The following is a 22,647-nucleotide window of genomic DNA, read 5'->3' on the forward strand; positions in this document are numbered from 1 at the left end:
AGCCAGGGCTCAGGAAGTGACTCAAGATGACATCACATATGAGTCTAGAATGATGATTGACACAGGGGAGGTAAAGAAGGCAAGGAAAGGGATTCTAACCAACAGGAAGCAAAGTGGGCAAACATTCAGAAGCTGAGGCATGCGTGTTGTGAGAATGAAAGTTAGCTAAGTGCAGTTGGAGCATGGAGCAAGCAGGGAGGAATGAGCACATGTCCACAGGACAGTGAAAAGAGGGGAAAACCGGCTCATGAAGAGCATCTTGTGCCAGTAAAGAAATCTGTCCTTTGTCCTGAGGACAATGGGGAGGAGCCACTCCAGGGTTTAATCAGGGCTGGGAATCATCAGCATTGTGCTGTAGAAGAATCATCCAGGAAGAAGTACAGAAAGCCTCATTTGAGTGAGCAGGATTGCAGGTTGGGAGATGAATTTGGAGACCAAGTGTAGGTGGCCTTAGTAAAGTAGCAGCAGGTAAGCTGGAGAAAAGTTTGCTAGTTACAGGGATATTTAGAAGAGAAATCAAATCTTGGTGAAAGATTAGATTGGGGAGCAGAGAGAGAAAAATAAGTCAGAAATGATGCCTGCCATGACTCTGCCAAGCAGTAGTTTGGACAATTGCTTAAATGATATTGGCTTCGATTAAACCAAGGAACCCAGTAGGAAGATGGAGTATGTCAGAAAAGATAAAGTGTGTCGGATTAAATATTTTTAGATGAGATGCCTTGGGATATCCAAGAAGAGGCATTTGATGGGTGGTTGGATATTTGACCTGGAACTCATCAGAGAGTATTGAGCAGGATATAAGGACACATATTTGGAAGTCCTCAGTACTGGATAGTAACTGGAGCTCTAAAAGAAGGATGGTATCATCCAAGGGAATTCAGCAGATCTCTGGAAGAGCTCAGATATTTAAGGGACAAGTATAGGAAGAGATCCGACCAGAATAGAGGTAGAAAAATCAAGAGAATAGAGTGTTTGGGAAATAAAAGGAAGAGAACAAAATGAGGAAGAAGTGGTCAAGTGATGTAAAATGCAGAAATGATCCCTGGGAGTTTTATGGTGGGTTGAGTTTCAGTAGAATGGGGACTGGAAGAATGTATATTGTGTTGGGCTGAGAAGTTAGAAACTGGAGACTTACAGTATGGGAGCTTCTTCTCCAAGACCTTGTTCTTACTCCTGGAAAGAATGCAAATGTCTTTTGTCATACTATGAATTCTGATTTGGGGGTTGAGAGTATGGTCACCATACTTCTGGGCAGTGTGTGAATTCAAAGAATTAAATGATTTGTAAAAAATGAAGAGTAGACGAGAGATTCCACGGGTGCTGTTTGCATTTAAGGTAGTAAGCAACATATTCTGAAAAAAAAAAAATCTTCCCTGACTCTTGGGTATTTTTAAATCTAAAGATGTATGTCTTGTGATGACAAAGGCAAGTGAACTATTTCTCAATCACTGCCATTTTATAGTGATGAGGGCTCTGTATTTATTTTGTTTGTTTGTTTGCTTATTCATTTATTGCATTGCTGATGATCAAGCCTGTGTTCTGTATTTAATCTTCCTAGCAGCTTGAAAGATAGAGAGTATTAGCCTAACTGCAAAAGAGTAAACTAGACTCAGGTTGATGGGCCTGCTCACCCAGCTGGTACATGATGAAGTCACTTCATGGTTGTTGCAAGTGTTTTTTCCATCATACCCCAGTGGGACTTGGACAGACAGAACTCTCTCTGAGATCAGATATATGAGCCTGGAGTTCATGAGAGGGAGGGAGAACGATTCAATTGGGATCACAATTAATATGTGATTCCCTAGTTGGAGAAGGGCAGACTGCCATTTGAAAGGGAATTGATAAAACATACAAAATGAAACAATGTCAGAACCAAAAAAGGCATCATGCAAGGTTAAAATTATGTGAATAATGATGTGCATTAGTTATTTTAATGTCTTCCAAGTGCATTTCATTTTGAATGATATACTCAGATAGCACACATGGTAAGGTATAATTGAAAAAACATGTAGGGGAATGGCTGAATCCAAAGAATAAACACACAGCTGGGAGGAGGTTAGGAGTCAAAGGGGTAAGCATATGCCCCATCCCCCAGGGATCTCATTAGTGCGTGAGTGACCATATATGTAGAGGCTAAATGAATCTCACTGTTTGCAAAGGCCCACAGTAAATGAGACAATGACGAATCAATAGTAATTAGGCCTATAGGTTCTTATTGACCCAGATGTCTGAAACCAGATGCCCTGCTCTGAGATTCCTTGAGAGGTAGAATGAAAAGATTTATAGACATGCGCTTCTTTAAAAAAAAATAAAATAAAAGTCCCTTTACTCTAAAAGCATTGACACTGTTCTGAAATGGAAAGTGGCTGGAGTTAGGGTAAACACTTGGCTTCTGGCTAGAAAGGATGTTCCAGTCTTCTGTTGTGAATGTGGTTCCTGGGAGCTGGGAGATGGAAACCCAGGATGTGATCATATTCTGCCTCCATATATTGCTCTGGCCCACCTGCCTCAAGAATCCTTTCCTAAAACCATAATGGCATATTTTAAAATAAGGCTTGAGTGGGGGGGGGGAGCTTTGCCAAATAATTCTGGACCTAAGATACAGGAAGCACTTGACTTCAGAATCATACCAAGGATTTTCGTTTGGATTTGGTCCTGTCTCTCCACCTCTCTGAATGTCTCTCTATAGAGGGGGATTGGTGATGCCTCCCTCCCTGGACCATGGGTGGAAGGCCTGGTGCAGATTCAGGGAACAGCAGCTGCTGCCCTGTGGGTGTTGAGCCTTGTCCTGGTCAGATGTCACTCCTCCTGATGTGTTTGGAGGCAGAGGTGTTATAGCAAGAAGCAAAGAGACTGGCATTAGGTGGGGCTGCCTTTGCCTCCGCCCAGCACACATCATACATACATATTCTTGAGTTGATACACACCCCCTGGTACACACGCAGGGGGGCAGTTTTGCTTTTCTACATCTCTTTATTTGATAAAGCGGGGAGGGGGGTTGAAAAGCAAGACTCCACCTTTAGTTTGTTTCCTTACACTTAGTTTAAAAAACTTACAGGAACTTCATGGGATCCATGGGGACTCCAGGTATCACAAAACTAGAACTAGAAATCGCTGAGCCTTACTTCTAAAACATTTTACAAATGCAAGCCATAAATATTGTCTGAAGTTTCTTAGATATTAACCTCCTTTGGACACTGATTTCCTATACATTTTTTCTGACATTATTCAAGCCAGGTGTTAAACCTTTATAGCTATAGTTTCAAGGACACCAGTGGGAAGTGGCAGAGATGCCAAACTGATGTTTCTACTTTCTTGTGGGATCAGTGATTCAGCACTTTGGAAGGCAGCCCCTCTAGAGAGGGCACAGCTAGCCAGCTTTCATCCTTGTGCCATGCAGTAAGATTTAGCCCAGTGAAGGAGGGATCCTTATACCTCTTTTGTGAATGGGGAATTACAGTTCAGTGAGGCCAAGTCTTACTTCCCAGCTAGGACAAGAGGAAACAAGACCTAAACCCAGCTCTGGCTTGACTTCCAAGACTATAGTCTTTCCTCTGCTGTCCTCTCAACTGAAAGTATGAAGAATAAGGGAGTTGGTCTGATTCCCTCATGAAGAAATCAAGGCTTAAAAAGGGGAAAGAACACTCACCATGTCATTTAATGGTTACAGTTGGAGATCAGGTCTCTTTCTCCTGATCCTAACTGCATTCATGACTTTCAGTCACTTTCTCAGCAAATTCCCATATTGAATCCAGGAACATGTATTTGTGTTCATTTGTCATTTCATCATTATTATTATTACAATTACAAAGACTGATTTTAATAAATCCTTTACATATGTACCATATTGTAGAGTTTACAGAATGCAGCCTTTGCATATATAATCTTCTTTGATCTTCAGAATAACCCTATGAGGTAAGTTGGACAGGGATTGTGATATCTGTTTTCACAGATGAGTTCCAAAGGTCTGAAAAACTTTCTCATGGTTATACACCTATCAGAAGTAAAACCATTCCTAGATCTGGCCTTCTGATTCTAACTCTTCCTGCTTGCCTCCAGGAAAGATTGCCCTTTCTTGATGAAAGTACAGTGTGATCTGAGAGCATGGTAGGTTAGTTTCTTTTCAGAGGTTTTGGGAATCTGCTTTACTTTCCTGGGTCTGATATGGAAGTACAAACGGTTTCTTTCTACAGAACAATTTGCTCTCCAACCCTGCCCCCCCTTTTAAAAACAAAATCCATTTCTCTTCCAGATGCCAGAGTATATATGCATATTTGAATAGTCACCTGGATCTGATTAAGAAGGCTGAGCCTGTGGGTTTCCTCACTGTTGATCTGCATGTTTGGCCAGATTTCCATGGCAACCGGTCTCCCTTAGCAGATCTGACACTAAAGGGCATGGTAAGTAACAGCCAGTCCTTGCACCAAGGTGAAGGCAGGCCAAACAACTACAAAGTTTGGAGAAATCAAAGTAGGGAGAAAGAGAAAAAGGACAAATGAAACAGAATAGGCCAAGAGTGCACTGGTTCCTTGCAGATGTGTTTCTGTTGGGGCTCCCTGGGAGGATCTGCTGAAAGTTCTTATTGTTCCCGAGCCAACCTTGAACATACTCTAAGTAGTATTTCCTACATTCAGCTACTGCTGCCTCTTTGTCTGTGGAGTGGCTGAAAGTTGTTCCCATGTAATTTTCATAAATTCATGTTTTCCATCTCCATCTCCAGGCCACCTGGTGAGTCAGTGGTAAATGCTACCACCCATGGTCTTGTGTGCCCCAGCTACACATCACCTAGGCTTTGAGTCAGGGTTCTTCAGAGCCTATGCCAATATATTTAGAATTTTAGATTAAACTTTGGTAAAAATAAATACAATTAATAACTTAGGGTGGAGAATAAATTTCACCCTTACTGGTCATAAAGATCACTTTCAGCATAGAGATTCTGAGCTCTTCTGGACAGTCCAGAATGAACTTGGTGTATAAGCTCACAACTGCCTAAAAAAGCAGAGAGATAATACCTTGGAGGCCAGGTGGGATCAGGTGGCCAGGTACCATCTGGCCATCAGGAATCATGTTCAAGGATGGTTGAGGCAGGTTAAAGCTAGAGAAGCAGAGCTGAGTTTTGGTTCCCAGGGGCCAGGTAAGAACCATGAATGTCAAACCCAGGAAGGTGCCAATAAGTTTGGAAGTAGGTATAAGGGAAATTAAAGTGGAAAGTCAGAGCAATGCATGGCAAATAAACAGTGGCAGCCTGACCCGTGAATCAAAATTGCTGGCTTCAGGAACTTTCACAATACTGTAAGTTTGTAGTTAGTTTCACTGAGATTATTCAAATACTTTTATGATGCCAACAGGAAGATCTGAACTTTATTTTCATAACCTAGTTTATATGATCAACTTCCATAAATAAAAGTGAGACATAGTGAAGAGAAAAGAAAACTGGACAGGGCAGAAGTTTTTGCCTCCAGTCTATAAGGCATGCCCATAAAACACAAAAGAAACTGGATCTCTTTATTGACCAGTGGAGGCAGAAAAAGATAACTGTGTAGCAACAGGTTCAGTTATGACCAATTCCACTTACAAACAGAGGATGGGGAAAGAATGGTTTAATATAGTACAAAAATAATGCCTTAATTAGAGACAAATATCAAAAAACAAATACAGATAAACATTTAAAGTGTTAAAGAAGTTAAGAAGCTTGACCAGTTCTTAGTATGACTCCAAAACATAGAAGGGTTGCACATAAAATTATCAGGGCTCTGGATTGACACTGGCCTGGGGGCCTGCCCTTGCCAACATCCATTGTACCCAGACTTAGTACCCAGAGTGTCAGGCACCAAGTTTCCCAGTAGCTTTTGTGTGTTTCTGAAAACCAAGCATGACATCCAGAGACCTAAGTATTAGCATTTTAAGGGTATTCTAATGAAGTTGACCCAATGCAAAGTGAAATTCCACAGGAGTCAGAGTATTTCCAGGAATGTCTGTCTCATTAGAATAAATATATACTGCCAAAAGGGACTTCTTGCATTGGGACATATGGCCAATTATATCTAGAAATCTTGGAATGTTTACTTTGTAAAGAAGTTATATTGCCTTACAAATATATCTCACATGTCTCCTGATGTTCTTAGCAGCGATTTCCCTCTATAACTATCCTTGGGTTAGGCTCACCCTGCAGTAGCTATCTTTAAGCCAGGCTGCATCACAACACTAGAAGAAGGTGACCTAGATATGATAGAAGGAAGGCAATTCTGGGCTAAAGCTTTTCCCAAAATCTTTCCTTCAATCCAATTTTGAACAACATTGAAATACCCCCCTTCAAAACTTTTCTATAATCATATTCTTTTGGCAAAACCTATAATGTTATTACAAATTATATGCTAGAACCTCTCCGTTATCATATGTTATATCTTTCTGCCAGTCCTGTGTTCAGGGCTCATTCAATAAATATTTACTGGATGTCTGCAGTGTGCCAAGCTCTGTTGCAGATAAAATAAGGTATAATTTCTATATTCATTGCACAGGTTTAAAGGGGTTAGGAAGTACTCCATGAAACACTGAGAGCAACTAGAATTGTCAGAATAACCCCAGGAGGGAAGAACCATATACAGTTTCTTCTTTTGGCTCCTGTGTCATTTCTCTAGGCACATAGTAAGTGCTTAATGATAATTTATTGTCAACATGGAGAGAATAAAGAGGCCATTATGGCTCTAGAAAAAATAAACATATGAACAATTTATTAATACCAAATGGATTTGATAGCTACTGATTCATGCTGTTTATATAAGTGATTAGTACTAATATTAATATCCAAGTAAATTAAGTTCCCATTTTGTCATACTTGAGAATATCTTTGTCCATCAAACAAATGCAGGTCCTATTATAGTTGGTGAGAGGTATAAAAGTAACTAGACTTACAGCACTCAGGAACATTTGGGGGACAGACAAACAGGTAGTGGGAAGATGGGGTCAAGTTCCTGGTATCACTCACTGTCTGGGCTCTGTAGATGCATGGAAGAAGATTAGATCTGATGTTCATGGTCAGGAAAGGCTTCTTATAGGAAGCAAGGTTAACACTGAGTGAAGGAGGGAAGAGGATTCAGGGGCCAAGGAAACATGGTATATACAGTATCCTAGAGGGAGAGAGAGCATGAATGTATGAATAGCCACAATTTGGCTCCTCATTTGTTTAACCCATGATAAATTACAGTTAGCATATTTTTTCTTGGGGAAAAATGAAAGAAAGTATGTTCCCAGAGACACTCTGGAGTCCCTGGGCTCTTCTGCTTCCGCAGCATCATACCCTCCCAGTTCATTATTCTTTCATTCATTGACTCTCCCCAAATCTTTGTTAAACATCCATCCATTCACTTTTTAGTGAATACCTAATATGTACAAGTCTATACTAAGCTCATAAAATGGAAAGAAGAAAAGTATCTGTCCTAAGTTCACATGAAAATGTGCAAAATCATTACTGTACATGTATGAGTGGGTGTGTCCATCATCATTCCATAGTGAGGGCCTTGCAGCATGGACCTGTGGGCAAGCCAAAGGAATGGCTCAGCCAATGTCTCACTTTGTTGTTGTTGGGTTTTTTGTTTGTTTGTTTTGTTTCATTTTTTTAAAGGGCACCTCTCTGGTGAGCTGACACAGCTTTTCTCTTCACTTGAAAATACCAGTGAAGAAGTAAAAGTGGCATAAACTTATGGAGGGTTTGAAAATTAGAATGATACTCAACTAGGCAAACTAGGTTTGAGATTCCCAAAAAGAATCTGGGAAGATCTTTGAGAATCTGGAAGACTATTCAGCTTGATTGATAAACATGCTATAGGACATAGGAACAAAGTCTCTCTCCACCTTCTGCTCCCTAGCTGCAAGCACACAGCTGTTTTAAGCCTAAAAACAGGACAGTTACCCTTCTTCTCTACTGCCCTTGGTTATGTTGTATTGTTTTGTTTTGTATTGATTTTTAGAAGCAGACAGTGAGTTTAATTTCCTTGATTCCCCCCACAACTTGAAACATTCCCTATCTTCCTTTCAGTTCAATCTATTTGAAAGCTGCCAAAGGGCCGGAAGTGTGAGTCACAATCAAAGGCAAGGACTTGCATTCTAAGCCTCCTGCAAAAAAAACTCTGCTTCTGGGGCAGACACAGGAAAAGCCTTGACAGCTCTGTGAATTTGGAAGAAGAATTGTTCTAAGGTTAGGAAGTCAGTCAACAGTGACCTTCCTCAGTCCTATAAAGCTACACAGATAAAAGACCACTGCACGCTGGTCACTGGCATCTAGTTGGAGATCCAAAGAAGCAAATCAAGTGTACAGTGAATGGGGCTGAGAGTGAATCATGTGTCCTGTGTTCTGGGAAATACTGAATAGGCCTAGCTCCTAATTGGGGTGGATTTTAAAATATAATAAAGTGAGCCCCACAGGGAAAAGCATTGCATACAAAGAAGAAAGAAATACCATTTAAAACACTTACAAAAAGTTCTCTTGAAACTTATTACTGAAAACAAAAGAAAATATTGGAGAACTTCTTGGTATATTCTAGAGGTTTTTTTAAAAGGCATATCTCTCTAAAATAGGGTAGGGCATAAACTTACAGGAAAAGTTGAGTTAAGATGAAAAGACAACACAGTGAGAGGGACAAGAAATGACAAAGACATAAAACAAATAATAATGCAATAAACAAATCAAAACCTACATTGAAAGCAGTATGAACCATAATTTTCATGGATGAAAAGAAGATCAGAGTTGTCATAAGGCATAGCATTTTTTTAAAATTTAATATATTAGAAAAACATTTTGAGGGTAGAGTCTATGGCTTATTTGTGTGTTTTTTAAAAATCTCAACAGCACCTGAAATCAAATAATTGCCTTTCAGTCAGTTATTACAATCATTTACCAAGTGAATAATGAAAGCTGCTGCCCAAGGTCACAATGCAAAGGAGAGGCAGAGCTTCAATAGAAATATGAATCCTGATTTTTAGGATGCACAGCTTCATGAGTCTACCTGAACTCATAACTCTGGACTTTGCGGAATGCAACTAGGATGATAAAAGGAGTTCCAACAGATGCACCACACATAGTTTGATACTGAACCACTCTTCTTGGCCTTGACCTTGCTCCTTTGGTCTCATCATCAACTTGTCACTTTTCCACCCATTTTTATTCTAACCCTGGTCTTAGCTGTGGTTTCCTCCTGGGAATGTCTCTAGGCTTTCTTTCCAACCTCACTGACTCAGATTTGAAGTTATTTACCACTCCAGATTTGACCCTACTCTGAGGTCTTCCACTTTGATGCCTACCCTCATACGCAAGCACAGGACCCAACCCAAGAATCTTCCCCCTAAATAGAATCTTTTCCTTCTGGCAACAGTTGTCTTCCTGTGTCACCAGTTGTTTGGTTTTCCTTTGGTGATAATAGTATCAATCTGTAGCACCTGGCTAAAAAGAGATAGTAGAAATAGGGGTGATCAGCTTAATAGGATACCTGGACTAATTAGCTTCTTAGGTAAGTATTGTCCCTTTCAGTTGATAAATAAGGTATGGAAGGTTAAAGCTACACATACCATCATCCAAAAAAAGGAGAAGCATAAGTAATAACTCCTAGTATCCAAACATTTGACACTGGTAATTCCAGCTTCTTTAAATCAAGACAAAAGAAATACATGCTTTTGAAGTAAAGAAAGGACATGGTCATACATGATATGGAGGCCAATACTCACCATTAGGAGTGATTACAAATCTTAGGGGTGGGTGTGTGTGTGACTATTCTTATTTTGAATGAGTGGTTATATGGTTTTCACCATTCTAAAGAAGTAAAGAAAACTCACATGTTGAAATTGGACCTATTTACATCTTAGTTCGAAAACATACCAGTGTGTGACATTTGCATGTTAGCTCTGTGAGGTCAGCACATACATCAAAGGTGGAGCAAGCCAAGTTTCTTTGCCGGGTCACTGTCAAACCAAGAGATGTTGGTCCAGTGACAGGCACACAACAACTAATGTGTTTTCCTGTAGCTTCTGCCTGGTAACACCTACTTGCATGTCCTTTGAACCTTTGGCCTGCAGCTGTAGGAACCCCTCTTAGCCCTGGAACTAACTGAACTCACCAGCCACTGACATCACCAGTCACAAAATCAGCTAGGAAGCTGAAGACCCCTAGTCCATCCCACGAAGCATTTTTCATGCGGGTCTGGATATTTATCTCTGTAGTAGAATCCTGTCCTCATTTTCTGTCCAATTCAAGAAGCATCTCAAATCTGATGGACCCTACCATACAGCTAATGTGGTAGTAATTTTGAAAATGTGCTTTCCTCCTTGTATATGAAATTAGTTTTTAGTCACAGATTATTATTACCTCTTTATTGTGGTGGTAGGGGTTTTGTTGTTGTTGGTTTATTTGCTTATTTTAATTCTTTCCCAAAATACTCATTCAAAGAAGTAAATTGCTTTGGACACAGAGCAGGGCATGGAAACACACCAAATACTGTATTCATCATTGGTTGAAATGTTTTTCTCTGCCTCATTTTGGAGGTTTTTCACTACCCAGAACTAAAAGTTATTTTCTGGTTCTCTGAAGAACTGTGATTTGAAAGTTGGCCCATACATGACTAAAACTCTGGAGAGACTGTGCTGTTCCATTGGTCTTCAGAGCAAGTGTGCCAATGGTGGGTTGAGAGTTAGGAAAGAAGGTCATAGCCCATTCCTAAGACACCAAATCCTAGCCTGATGCTTGCTAACAGATTCAGATATGGATGAAGTCAGCAACTCAGCTGAGTATCTGTGCAAGCTCAGGAGAGGCCAGAGGTTGTACCCCTATGTTGTCTTCTGATAAGGAGATAGATGATAGAGACAGAAGCTGCTGAGCCAACTGGAGAAGCTCTTGAATGATATCTTTGTAAGTCTTGAGAACAGGAAGACCCTTACATATGAGTTGGTTACTGTTTTGTTGTTATTTAACACTGTTTTATTCAACCATTTTTTATTATTGTTTGCTCATGAAAACTCAAATAGTGTGACAAAGACTAGTGTCCTCAGTGTCATTTAACTGGTTTTCTCATCATATGCTTTATTTTTGAAGTGACCGATTGGTTGTGATTTATAATAAGGCCAATTTAAGGGACCTGACATGAAGTTATTTCACATGTATCATAACCCACATTCATAATCACCTGGTGAGATAATATTGTTACCCCATTTAAAAGAAGAGAGAAACTGAGGCTTAGGGAATTTAAGTAATTTACCCAGAGGAGAAAAGAGTAGATTAGAAAACAGTCAGTTCAAACGTGAATCACTGACATTCTTTGGAGAAAGAAAAAATAGTTAAAAAGAAAAGGAACTAGAACTTTGTGTTTCCTCAATCCCTCTTCTCTGTTTTCAAAGTGCCTATCATATTTCTTCCTCATTTTAGTGACTTTTAAATTATATCACCGAGTCAGACTTTTGTTTCTTATTGCTATTTTTTTTTCTTATTGCCTTTCCTATATACAGCAAATAAGTAAACCAAAAGGAAGAGTGTGGATGGACAGGAATCTCCTACAAGGCAGAGTAGCATGACAGAAGGCTGAGAGGGGAATCAGGTGAAATCCACTGGGAAGGTACAGGAGATAAACAGTGGGAAGAAACTGAAGAAAGAAGACCAAGAATGAGATCCAGGCTGGCATTCAGACTCAAAGCAAGCTGGCATTCAGACAGCAGCAAGTCTGGACAGGAGAGTTGTAGAGAGCAGCTTTGGAATACTGGTGCATGAGCACATCAAAATGGCTTAAACTTAGAGTCTCAGATAAAGGGAAAACAAAGCATGACGTGTCTGGTGCAGGAGGCAAACAGAAAATGGACTGATGTGTGGTGTAGGATTCACCAACAGAACAGGTTGTGAAAACTTCAGCCCATCATTCATACTTAGTGTGTGCATTAGTTGCCCATTGCTGTTTTAATGAACTACTACAAATTTGCAGTTTATATTGATTATCACATACTTCCATGGGTCAGAAATCCATGTGGGCTCAACTGGTTTTCCTGCTCGAGTTTTCACAAGACCATAACCAGAGACTCCTACTGGAAGGTTCTGGGAAGAATCTGCTTTCAAACGCATTCAAGTTGTTGGCCATATTTAGTACCAGCCGTTGAAGGACCAAGGTCCCTGTTTCCTTGCTGAATGTCAGCCAGGAGTCCTTCTCAGCATCCAGAGGCTCCTGATATTCCTGGTCTCATCACCCAGTGCCTTCACCCTCAAACCCATCAGTGGTGGGTCAAATCCTTCTCATGCTTTCAACCTCTCTGGTTTTCCTTTCTGCCTCACTCTTCTATCTGATCTCTTGATGGATGCTTTTGCCTTCCTCTTATGCTTTAAAAGATTCATGTGTAGTTATTGTGAGTACAACTGGATAATCTTCCTTTTTTAAGGTCACTGGCTAATAACTAATTCCATCTGCCATGTTTCTTTATAGCTGTGCCTAGATTAGTATATGAGTAACCAAGGGACAGGAATCTTTCGGACCTCTTTAGAATTCCACATTGTAGTAGCGCATTCATCTGCAGTCCCCCAAATATGGATTAGTTTTAGGCAATGCCAAGTGTTAGCCGGGACTCCTGACACTTACTGAATCCTCTCAACATCCCTGTGGAGATTTGTCCCCCTTTCTCTTGTAGGCTGCTGGATTGTTTCAGACCTGGCCTTCAATCTCTCTCCTCCCTTCTATAAATCTTTCTCTGATCTTCCTCATTGCCTTGTCCATCAGTTCCACCTTCATTATTGACTGAGCAAGCAGGGCATTTTTGCTGCTCCATTGTGTTCTAGAAAGCTTTCAACAAATTCCCCTGAGCCTTGGATAACCCCATCAAGCTCCGATGACCCTAGAAAAACCTCAGGACTGGGAATCCTCTTTACTTGTCTCTTGTATTCTTTAGGGACCCCTTGGGAAACTATCCCTAAGCCCTTTTTTCTGACTAACGTGTATAATCACATCAATGCTTTTAACAACTAGGAAGGAAAAAAATTAACTGAATTACCACAGGTTAAGTATCCTTTATCTGAAGTCGTTGGGACTGGAAGTGTTTCAGTTTTGAGATTTAGATTTTGGGATATCTGAATATAAATAATGAAATATCTTAGGGATAGTACCCAAGTCTAAACACGAATTTCATACATTTTTATTATGCAATACCAATATTTATAAGAATTTTATGCATGAAACAAAGTTTTAAGGTGTGGGATTTCCCACTTGCGATGTCTGTCCTGCTCAAAAAATTTCAGATTTTGGAGCATTTTGAATCCAGATTAGAAATTCTCTACTTATAATCCATCTATTAATAATCTTAAATCATTTTAAGGGCAGATGAACCTAAAATTCAAAATACCAAGAATTAGGATACTCATTCCCACAATTTAGAGCATTATTAAATCCTTGCTAAAACACAAATCGCTGGGCTCACACCAAAATTCATTTTATGTAAGCTCCCAAGAATCTACATTCAGCTTGGATATCAGTAAAGTGTTAAGAGGTATCCCCAAGTTTAGGCCGCTACTAAGTGGCAGCAAGATTCAAGCTGAAGTCGAGGTGAAGAGTTACCATCTGTCTTTCTGTTTAAGAGAAAAAATGAACACTTACAGGCTGATAAGGACTAAGGCTTTGTCTAAGCCTTACAAATGTGTCCCCCACACATTTGTGCTACCTGTCCCTTGGTACTCATCAGGGGCATCTGATTTCTCCACACTCCTAGATGGTTCTATATCTTTAGCCTTAGGATCTCAATGCTAATCATCAGCCTACCTTCTCCCTGGCTGCTCTGTGGGGTACAGTCAGCAGTCGAGAATGCCCTTCATTCATTGCCTCATGGTTCCCATAGCATGTCCAGAGACATGCTATTTATTGCTTTGAAGTCAGTTAATGAATGGGGTTGAACTCAATGCAATTACAAAGAAAGAGAATGAACATTTATTAAGAGAAAGGGAACAGCAACATCAGTGTTTATAACAGTGCAACTCACAATAGCCAAGATATGGAAACAGCCAAGGGGCCTATCAATAGATGAATGGATTAAGAAAATGTGGTATACATACACAATGGAGTTTTACTCAGCCATAAAGAAAAATTAAATTATGAAATTGTGGCATTTACTGGTAAATGGGTGGAACTGAAGAGTATTATGCCAAGTGAAATAAGCCAGACTCAGAAAAATCAAAGTTTCAATGTACTCTTTTATATGTGGAAGCTAGAACAAAGTAAATAGGGAAGCGGGGATCAAATATCATGAAGACTGAGGGAAGGGTAGAAGGAGATTGAGGGGAGGGAGGAGGGACGGGAAAGGAAATACAGAATGAATTTGACAAAATTACCCTATGTGCATGTATAAATATATCATAGTGAATCTCACCTAATTAAAAACATATAGATGAATAGAAAGTAGAACAGTGTAGTAAAAGAAGGGGAATAGAGGGAGTGAGAAGGGGAAGGAAAAGAGGAGACACTGGGAACTAAACTGGAGTAAAATTCCATGGAAGTATGATTGTCAAAATGAACCCAACCTGTGTACAAGTATAGTGCACCAATAAAAGCAAATGGGAAAGGGAGAAGAAGAGGGAAAGCAAATGAACAATTAATAAGTGCTATTTATGTACACACAGTGGGTACTGCGGGGCACCAGAGGATGCTCTTGCAACACTGCAGCTTGCTGGAAAAACATGGCATTTTGTAAATAAGATCTCATTTAATTCTCATAAAAGGCCTTGCGGTATCATATCCCTATTTTTCAGATGAAAGAAATGAAGCTCAAAGAGATTATAAAACTCTGACAATTGTCAGGCTGCATCAAAACTGAAACCCAAGTATCTTGCTCTAACATACATCATCTTTCCATTTATATATACTTCTTTTCTAAGCTTAAAATTCCCGGTATTTGGATAAATACAGCACTAGGCTTTAGAGATACTGCAGTGAAGGATACAGGCAAGGTGTGTCAGAACACCTAGATTGTGGTTTCCATTTGAGAAGGACAATTTAGGATGTTGAATTACCCATTCTAGTTGTTTGTATGTTTTGGCCACCATACGAACAGTTCCCGTGTCTCAGAATATGGATTAAATGCTTTCTCTTACAGTTCCACTCCATTACATAATAGCCAAACATAAATAAAATGTGCTTATCATTGCAAGTCTCCAGTGGGTGCTTCCTCATACATTTGGCTGTCTTGCCTAAATATTCAAAATAGGCACATACATATTTCTAAACACACTCCTTCTACGTATGCTTCCTCCCCACTTCCTCTTATCAGTGGATCCATTAAGCCATCCACTGGCCCATCCCAGCCTTCTCAACCATTACAAAACCATACTCCCCCAGGACACTGCAGCCATTCTCCTTCAGGACAGCTCCTCAGGTGTTCTTTATCCTCCCAAGTGGTCCACATGGCAAGCACTCTGTAGAAAGTTCCATCAGAGGCTGGAATTGCCTGGGCAGGGCTGAGGTTCCTGGAATTTGAGATAAATAGACTTAATGGTCATCTGCCCTTCTTTTTTCTCCATCTGCATATCAGATGAAATGTCAGGAAGCAGGATCCCAAACCACAGTACTTTTATACTTCAGACAGAAATGTCTTGCCCTAAGTCATTTTGCACCATGGCTCTGGTATTAGTGGTCAGCAGGTATTGGGAATGGCTTTGGAGGAATGTGTACTCTGCTTCTCCTTTGATAGTTAATACCTCCTATATTGTGATCCATGTAAAAAACCCTACTAGAATTCTTCATAGAAATAATTTTGTCTCCTTGAATGACAGCTGTGTTTTAGTTATCAGGAAAAGAAAACCTATGTTACCTATATGTATTCCTTTTGGCCATAACTACTAGCAAGCTCAAGAGTTAAATTTAGTACTCCATTACATACATTGATCACCTCATTCTCAATGTCTAGGGAAAAGAAAAAAAAACCCTTCCCATTTCTCCTCTATGATTTTTGAGCTCCTCCTCTGTGGAAGTTTTGAGAAGGATCTATGATATCTTTCTACTCAAATACTAATGTTTTCTGGAAATTTGTATGGATATTTGTTGGGGATTAAGTAAATTAAATTCAACTACATCACATCCCCTCTCACTTATGGATTCTTACTAATTGAGAAGAACCAGTTATATTGTCAATATTATAATTCATAGCACTAAGTTTTCTAATAAATACTGATAGGGGAATACCTCTTGATTACAAGGTGAAATTCTATCAGCACCCCCATCACACATTATCCATCCAGACCTGTTCTTCAGGACCCAAGTGTGGATCAAGTGCATAGAGGATCATGGACTGATCAACTTCCAATTGATGACCAGAGAGAGGAAGCCAGAGGGAGGCAGCCTCCTCGCCTGGCTCTGGAAGAGAGCTCTAAGCTGTGGCCCAGTTGCTTCCCTAACACAACAACAACAGGAAAGAGAGCAAGCACAGACTCATTCATGACTAGTGGTCCTGCCCCAGGACCATACCTTTTATAATTAATTCTCCTAGATTGTGTACCTGTTTCTTATTCACACAATGGCTCATATGAGTGCCTGGGACCCAGCCTTTACCCCAATCTCATATAAGCCACTCCTGTGATTGAAAGGGGTAAGTGTGGGGTGTGGGGAACTGAGAGCACATAGTTAGTGATTTTTTCCTCCTGGGGTATGGAACACATATCTTCTCCTCCCTGTGAGTATTTGAAGAGCCAAGTAATAAATATTGTTCAACTATAGTTGTATAAATTGACAGGGAAGGATAAGATCCTGGGAGAGAGAATGGCATTCAAAAGGAGAAAACTTTGAATTGTCACTAGTTTACATATAGCACAAATGTAAATTTAATGTCTACTATGTGCTAGGCACAGCACTAGGCTTTAGAGATACTGCAGTGAAGGATACAGGCAAGGTTTGTCATTCTCTGTGTTCCCTTGGGAAAACCGTTTCCTCACCTGTGAGATGAAGTCCTCTATTCTCAGCATTGTTCAGGTTCTCTCCTAGTTCCAGCATTCTTACCATATGTTTAGGTCCTTGCACAACTTCATGAGGTATGTTCCTTTATAAAATTGGCCTGGGAAGAGGAATTCCCCAGAATTCTTCTCTGATCTTTTCTTCCAGTTTTTCGTCTGCCTGTGTGTTAGAATCAAAGCCATAGTTATTATGTAGTACCCAATAATTTGCCAATAAAAAGCCATCATCAGGTAGTTGTACTGAAATTAGGGATCCCCTCATTGGCATACTTGGAAGAGAGAATCAGAAGAGCAGGGGGACAGGATGCTGAGTAAGGAAGGACAGGAACAGGTGCTGGGGAGGTGAGCAGGGGTGGGCTCAGGAAGATACACACACAGTACAGGCATTTCTGCCATGAACTGAAGGCAACAGGAAGAATTTTTAATAGGGAATAACATGATTAGATTTACACAAGAGAACAATCTCTCTAGCTCCATGGTAGAGAGGAACACTGTTAAAAACAGGGAGATTTGCTCAGGGATTCCAGCTCAGCAATCAGGAAAGACATCACAGTGGCCTGAATTAAGGAAGTGAAGAACTCTAAAGATAGAGAATAGAGAATGGAGTCAGAAAAGGTAGGGGAAGTCAAACGTGCAAGACTTGGAAACATTTAAACATGGAAAGTAAGGGAGAAGGCAAGAAAGGGAACTCTCAGGTTTCCAATTGGAGTAACTGAATGGTGTCTGTTCCCTGCAATAGCCCAATTCTGGTTAGGGGCAGAGTCTAGAGAAAGAAATTAAATGCAGTCAGAGAGGAAGAAGGGCAGGAATCTAGGTAGACCATTCACTCTATTGTGCTGCAAACTACATATTCACATCTGGTTGAGCTCAAGACCATATATACTATATAACCTGAGTAAATAAGTGTTATGTGAATTAATTTTATAATGTGAAAATCTAATGTGAATGATAGGGTTGATGCCCACAAACTTCATGCTGGACCGGATGAAACCACCAGCTCTTGTCCTCTAGGCATATTCCACAAGAAGACCTGGAAGAATGAAAGATGTAAAGGTGAGACTGTGAACAGTCTTAATGGCCCCCAAATCCAGCATCCTGTTCAGTCCTAAAATCTCTCAGAGATGGTCCTATTCCATATAAGCATCTGGTTCCGATTGACTTTAATGGGATTCCCTTACAAACCACAGATTCTAAATTATCCCTTAGTAAGTATAGCATTTATAGGAGACATATTACTTTATTCTGAATACCCCTTGGGCACTATTACACTGAATTCTGACAAGAGCAGAATTCAGAATATGATCATCTAGTATGAGAATGCCACTGTTCACATGCTGATTGCTTGTAAGTCACAGAAAATAGGTATTTGTAAGAATTTTTTAAAATAAAAAAGATATATAATTTGTGCTAAGAAATATCAAACATTATATTCCTATTGTTTTATTTATTTTGTTTCGTTTTGGCTTAATCCAAAGGCAAGTCATTTTTGCTGGGAGGAAAGGATACATTTTTCCCCAGGTCTGGAGATTAAATGATTTAGTAGGCATCCCACGTTCAGCTAACAAAAGGGGGATTTGCATATGAACTTGTTTCTGCAAGAAAACACATTTAACATGTTCATAGTTCATGGGAATTCTCTGTATCAATGGCAGCTCCTTCTGGCCATCTCCTTCGTTTTTCTTCTTCTTCCTCCCTACAGGTCACTGGATTGAAACTATCTCAGGACCTCGATGATCTTGCCATCCTCTACCTGGCCACAGTTCAAGCCATTGCTGTAAGAAACTTTAATGTCATTTTTAAGGAAATTTAGGATTATCAATGTACTCGGAGACACAAGCCTCCCAAGATACACCAGATGCTTTTGTGACAGAGTTTCTTAATTAAAGGAGAACTTGCCAAAAAGAGATGCCAGTATTTCTGGAAGGAAAAGTTGATAAAGGTCTTTGCTTGATTTGCTAATAAGCTTACATAGTGAAACTGAAAGGAATTACAGTCTTTGAGCATCATGCCCCTCCCTTCCTTTCCCACCTCTTTGTCTTATCTAAAGTTCATCTAATCCTCCTTTGCCTTATCTAAAGTTCATCTAATCCTCCCATCACCAAGCACTTTCTTAACACTTAGGTTTGTCCAGGTGCCATGTGTATACAACAGAGAACAGAACTTTCCAACTACTGAAGGAATATGCCTTCTTTGATGCCACTACATAGGAGTATGGAATCAGCCAAGTTGATTAAATAGTCCTTTCAGATTATATACCTCTTAATTGTGTTTTCCTGAAGCCACTCCTTATTGATTTAATAGTTTAGCCACTTCGGTGAAGTCAATCACACTATTTTTTGCATGGCCACTTGGTCAAAAAGAGATGGTTCTGCCACCTATTAAACTGCAGGAAGTAAACACTATGATGAAAAAGGAAAACCTACATTAGTAAAGACAATTATTTACTACTCTTTTTTTAAGTGATGATGATTATCATAATAATACATAGTAGAATTTGTGGGAATTTATTATATACCAGGCTCTATGTCAAATACCACACACCCATTATCTGATTCAACCTGTAAAAGTAGATATTATAGTCCCCATTTCATAGATTAGAATCTAAAGCCTCAGTGTTGATCAGGGCAACATAGCCAGTGCATGGCAGAGCTGGAAGGGGAATGCATACAACTAGATACAGGAAGTATTGAGGAACATTTATTTTCTAACTTGTTAACGTTATTAAATGAAAAGTCTTTTAGCAAAATGAGTCACTTACATTGAAGTGAATAATATTGGAAAATCAAAGCTGTGTAATGCTCAGTTTTGTGAGCATACTGCTAAGAGGTAGATGTGAAGGACAAGGTCAAACAGATTGGGCTCAGGGTCGTCACCTCTTAGTGGTAATGACTATGACCTCTTGGGAACTCCAACTCTGTACCAGGCACTGCAGTCTTACTCTGTGACTTAGGACTGTAACCCTATATGTCAACGGTATTGTCCTCATTTTACAGACAAGGGGCAGGCTATTTGCCAGGGTCACACAGCTCATGCATGGTAGCTGGAATTTGAACCTCTCTCCATGTCACTCCCAGGCTCCTGCTCTTTCTACTTTACCACGCTGTAGTTTTCTTTGATCTGTTTGTAAAATCTACTTGGATAAAATAAACATCCTGGCATTCCCGAGAATAGTTTTGACTTAACACATATTAGAAAACATCGTTAATTTGGCCCGGATTTTCTCACAGAGGTCCCTTTCCCAGTAAGAACATTGCAGCAGAAGTTCAAGAATTTGAAAGTGAAGTTAAACATAATGTAGGCTGGAGAGAAAAAATAAAGAGTGTGCCTTAGTGTATTTAAGTGACTGTTTTATTTTGCCCATTGTCTTAATGATCTTTGTATATCATGAAAGAAAGGTATTTTAGGACAGATTTCTCCATAAGGTTTTATTATGGACTCAGTTGAATTGGGAGGTGTCTTTTGCAAAAGCATCTGAGTGTGCTGATCTTTTAGGCAAAACTGTGCATCTTAATGAAGCAGTCTGACAATAGATATTTTCCCATAATTTCCACCTTGAAAAAATTGTTTTTGTTTCCTTGGTCCTGAATATTGTCTTAATACCTATTTGTCATTAATAAATTCAATTAATTCCTCTCTGTATTTAAACCCATGGTTGGTGTTTTATAGGAATGGAATGAAATGAAAGAGAAAAATTAGCTCAAGACTGTGCAAAACCCTCCATGCAATAAAATTCTTGCTCATGCTTCATTGAAAGACCTGTCAACTACCCAGTTCATCCATAGCCTGTTCATCTGTAGTTTTCTTTTCAGAACAAGCCCTTAAAAAGTACTATTTGCATTTGAAGTCTCTTGATTTGCATTCGGTTCTGTACATTCTCAGTGGAGTAGCCTAATTTTAATTTAAATTTCTCAGTGAAAACATTTTTTCCAGAAAGGTGAGCACAAAATCATTGTGGCACAAAGCCCTTTGGTGGGGCATTCCAGGAGGTGGAGCAGTACACTGTGGAGTCTGGGAATCTGGGATACCAGAAAGGAATGCCCTGTAAGGAACCACCAGACTGGGAAGTTCCAGTCAACCAGGCCACACAGGGGAGCAAGGCTGTCACAGCCCCTCCAGGGAGTGCCTCTTGTTCAGGTTCTTCCTCTGCTTTTCTCAGGAAATATGATTTGTCTTACTCTTGACTTAGGCCTGTTAATCATGTGGCTCTACCTCCCTGGTTTTAGAAATATCAGTTTCACACGGTATTCCCATGCAAATTGGGAAGTAGCTATACTTCTTCCCATATAGACATATTGTTCTTAGGGAAATTACATAACTCCTAAGCAGGGTAACAATGTGCGGTATGCGAATTTGTTTTACCATTAGCAATGGCATGAAAGGGCCTAGCGGAGTGCCTAGTATATGGCTAATCACCAGAAGAGTCCTCATCCATAAACACTTTCCAGGTGCTCCAGCCCAGCTTCCTAGAGCAGCAAGCTTGTAACTTATATATTACTGTTTTATCAAGTCTCAGACCACACTTTTTATTTTTTTTTCACATTGTCATTTTTGATATTCCATAGAATTTTTAACTGAATGAATATGGTATTATTATTACTATTTAACAAACAAGAAATGAGTCTTAGAAAGATTAGATATGAGAAATAAGTGAAATTCCTGAAGAACAGCTCAGTTTTTTTTTTTTTTTTTAAATACTAAATTCAAAACTGCTGCTCTTAGCTGTTAAGGATCCATGCCCCTAGAGCAGTCCAGACTTACCTGGAATCTATGGGCATCAAATGATCCCTGGAGGACTTAAAGGCATCTGTTGACCCCCTGAAGTTATGTTTAGTACTACTTTGTGTGTGACTTTTTTTATCTGGGCAGGTCAGTAGGTTTTATCATGTTCTCAGTGGGGTTCATGACCCCCCAAAAAGCTTAAGAAAGAACATCTGGGGGTAATCAGCCATAGTCAGTAAGCAGGATCTGGCCTTATGCAGTACAACGTGTTTTAACTTTCTAAACACGCACCATCTGTGGATTATCTTTGGAGACCCAGGTTTCACCTAATCCATATTTTTAACAGATTCCTGAGTACCTTCAGCAAACCCTGAAGACCTCTGGGCAGGAACTGCTGTGCCCTTTGCTCATGACAGCCCTGTCCCTCATGATTTACTTCAAATCAACTGAGGTTTCAAATCCAGTGACCCCAGATCACCCACTGACCTCTCTCCCCCTTAGAGGCACCCCTGCCCAGAGGAGTCAGCATTCAAGCAGCCTGGTCAAAGGAGGCAGCTGCACTTGCCCTACACCCACCCCTGGGGTCTGAGGTCAGGCTACAGCGTGCTGACTGCCCAAACCTGGGCCTTCTTCTGATCTTCTTATCCTTAAGCTAAACTTCCTCTTCTCTATGTATTGGGTACCAACTGCTTGGTGACACTCACACTCTTACCAAAAGCCATGACAGTGGCTTCTATCTTCTCTCCAGCCAGATTGGCCTTCTTGGTGGCCCCCCATCTGAAACCTTGCACTTGGGCCTTTGGATCCTCCATCTTCCTATCTCCCTGACCTGTTCCTCCCTCCTCCTCAGCAACTCACTCCCATGGTCACACCTAGGATTTACCATCTCCCTGGATTGCTCAGACTTGAAACATTTCAAGGACTCTCTAGCCAACAAAAAAATCCTCTTTTACATTTCTCTCCTGAGTCACCCTCAAATATCA

The 22,647-nt window shown here is 40.1% G+C and overlaps 1 protein-coding gene across 6 annotated transcripts in view; it reads left to right on the forward strand.

The window, feature by feature from the left end:
• The window catches only part of Fggy (FGGY carbohydrate kinase domain containing), a 394,333-nt gene that overhangs the window by 290,977 nt on the left and 80,709 nt on the right, over positions 1-22,647 (forward strand). For all 6 annotated transcript variants that reach the window (XM_026382510.2, XM_026382499.2, XM_026382516.2 and 3 more), the window contains 2 exons: positions 4,253-4,400; positions 18,645-18,719. In XM_026382510.2, coding sequence (XP_026238295.2) covers positions 4,253-4,400; positions 18,645-18,719 — 223 coding nt within the window. The remainder of the gene's footprint in view (positions 1-4,252; positions 4,401-18,644; positions 18,720-22,647) is intronic.

Source organism: Urocitellus parryii, chromosome 11, assembly GCF_045843805.1.
Source record: "Urocitellus parryii isolate mUroPar1 chromosome 11, mUroPar1.hap1, whole genome shotgun sequence".
NCBI classification, from domain to species: Eukaryota; Metazoa; Chordata; class Mammalia; order Rodentia; family Sciuridae; genus Urocitellus; species Urocitellus parryii.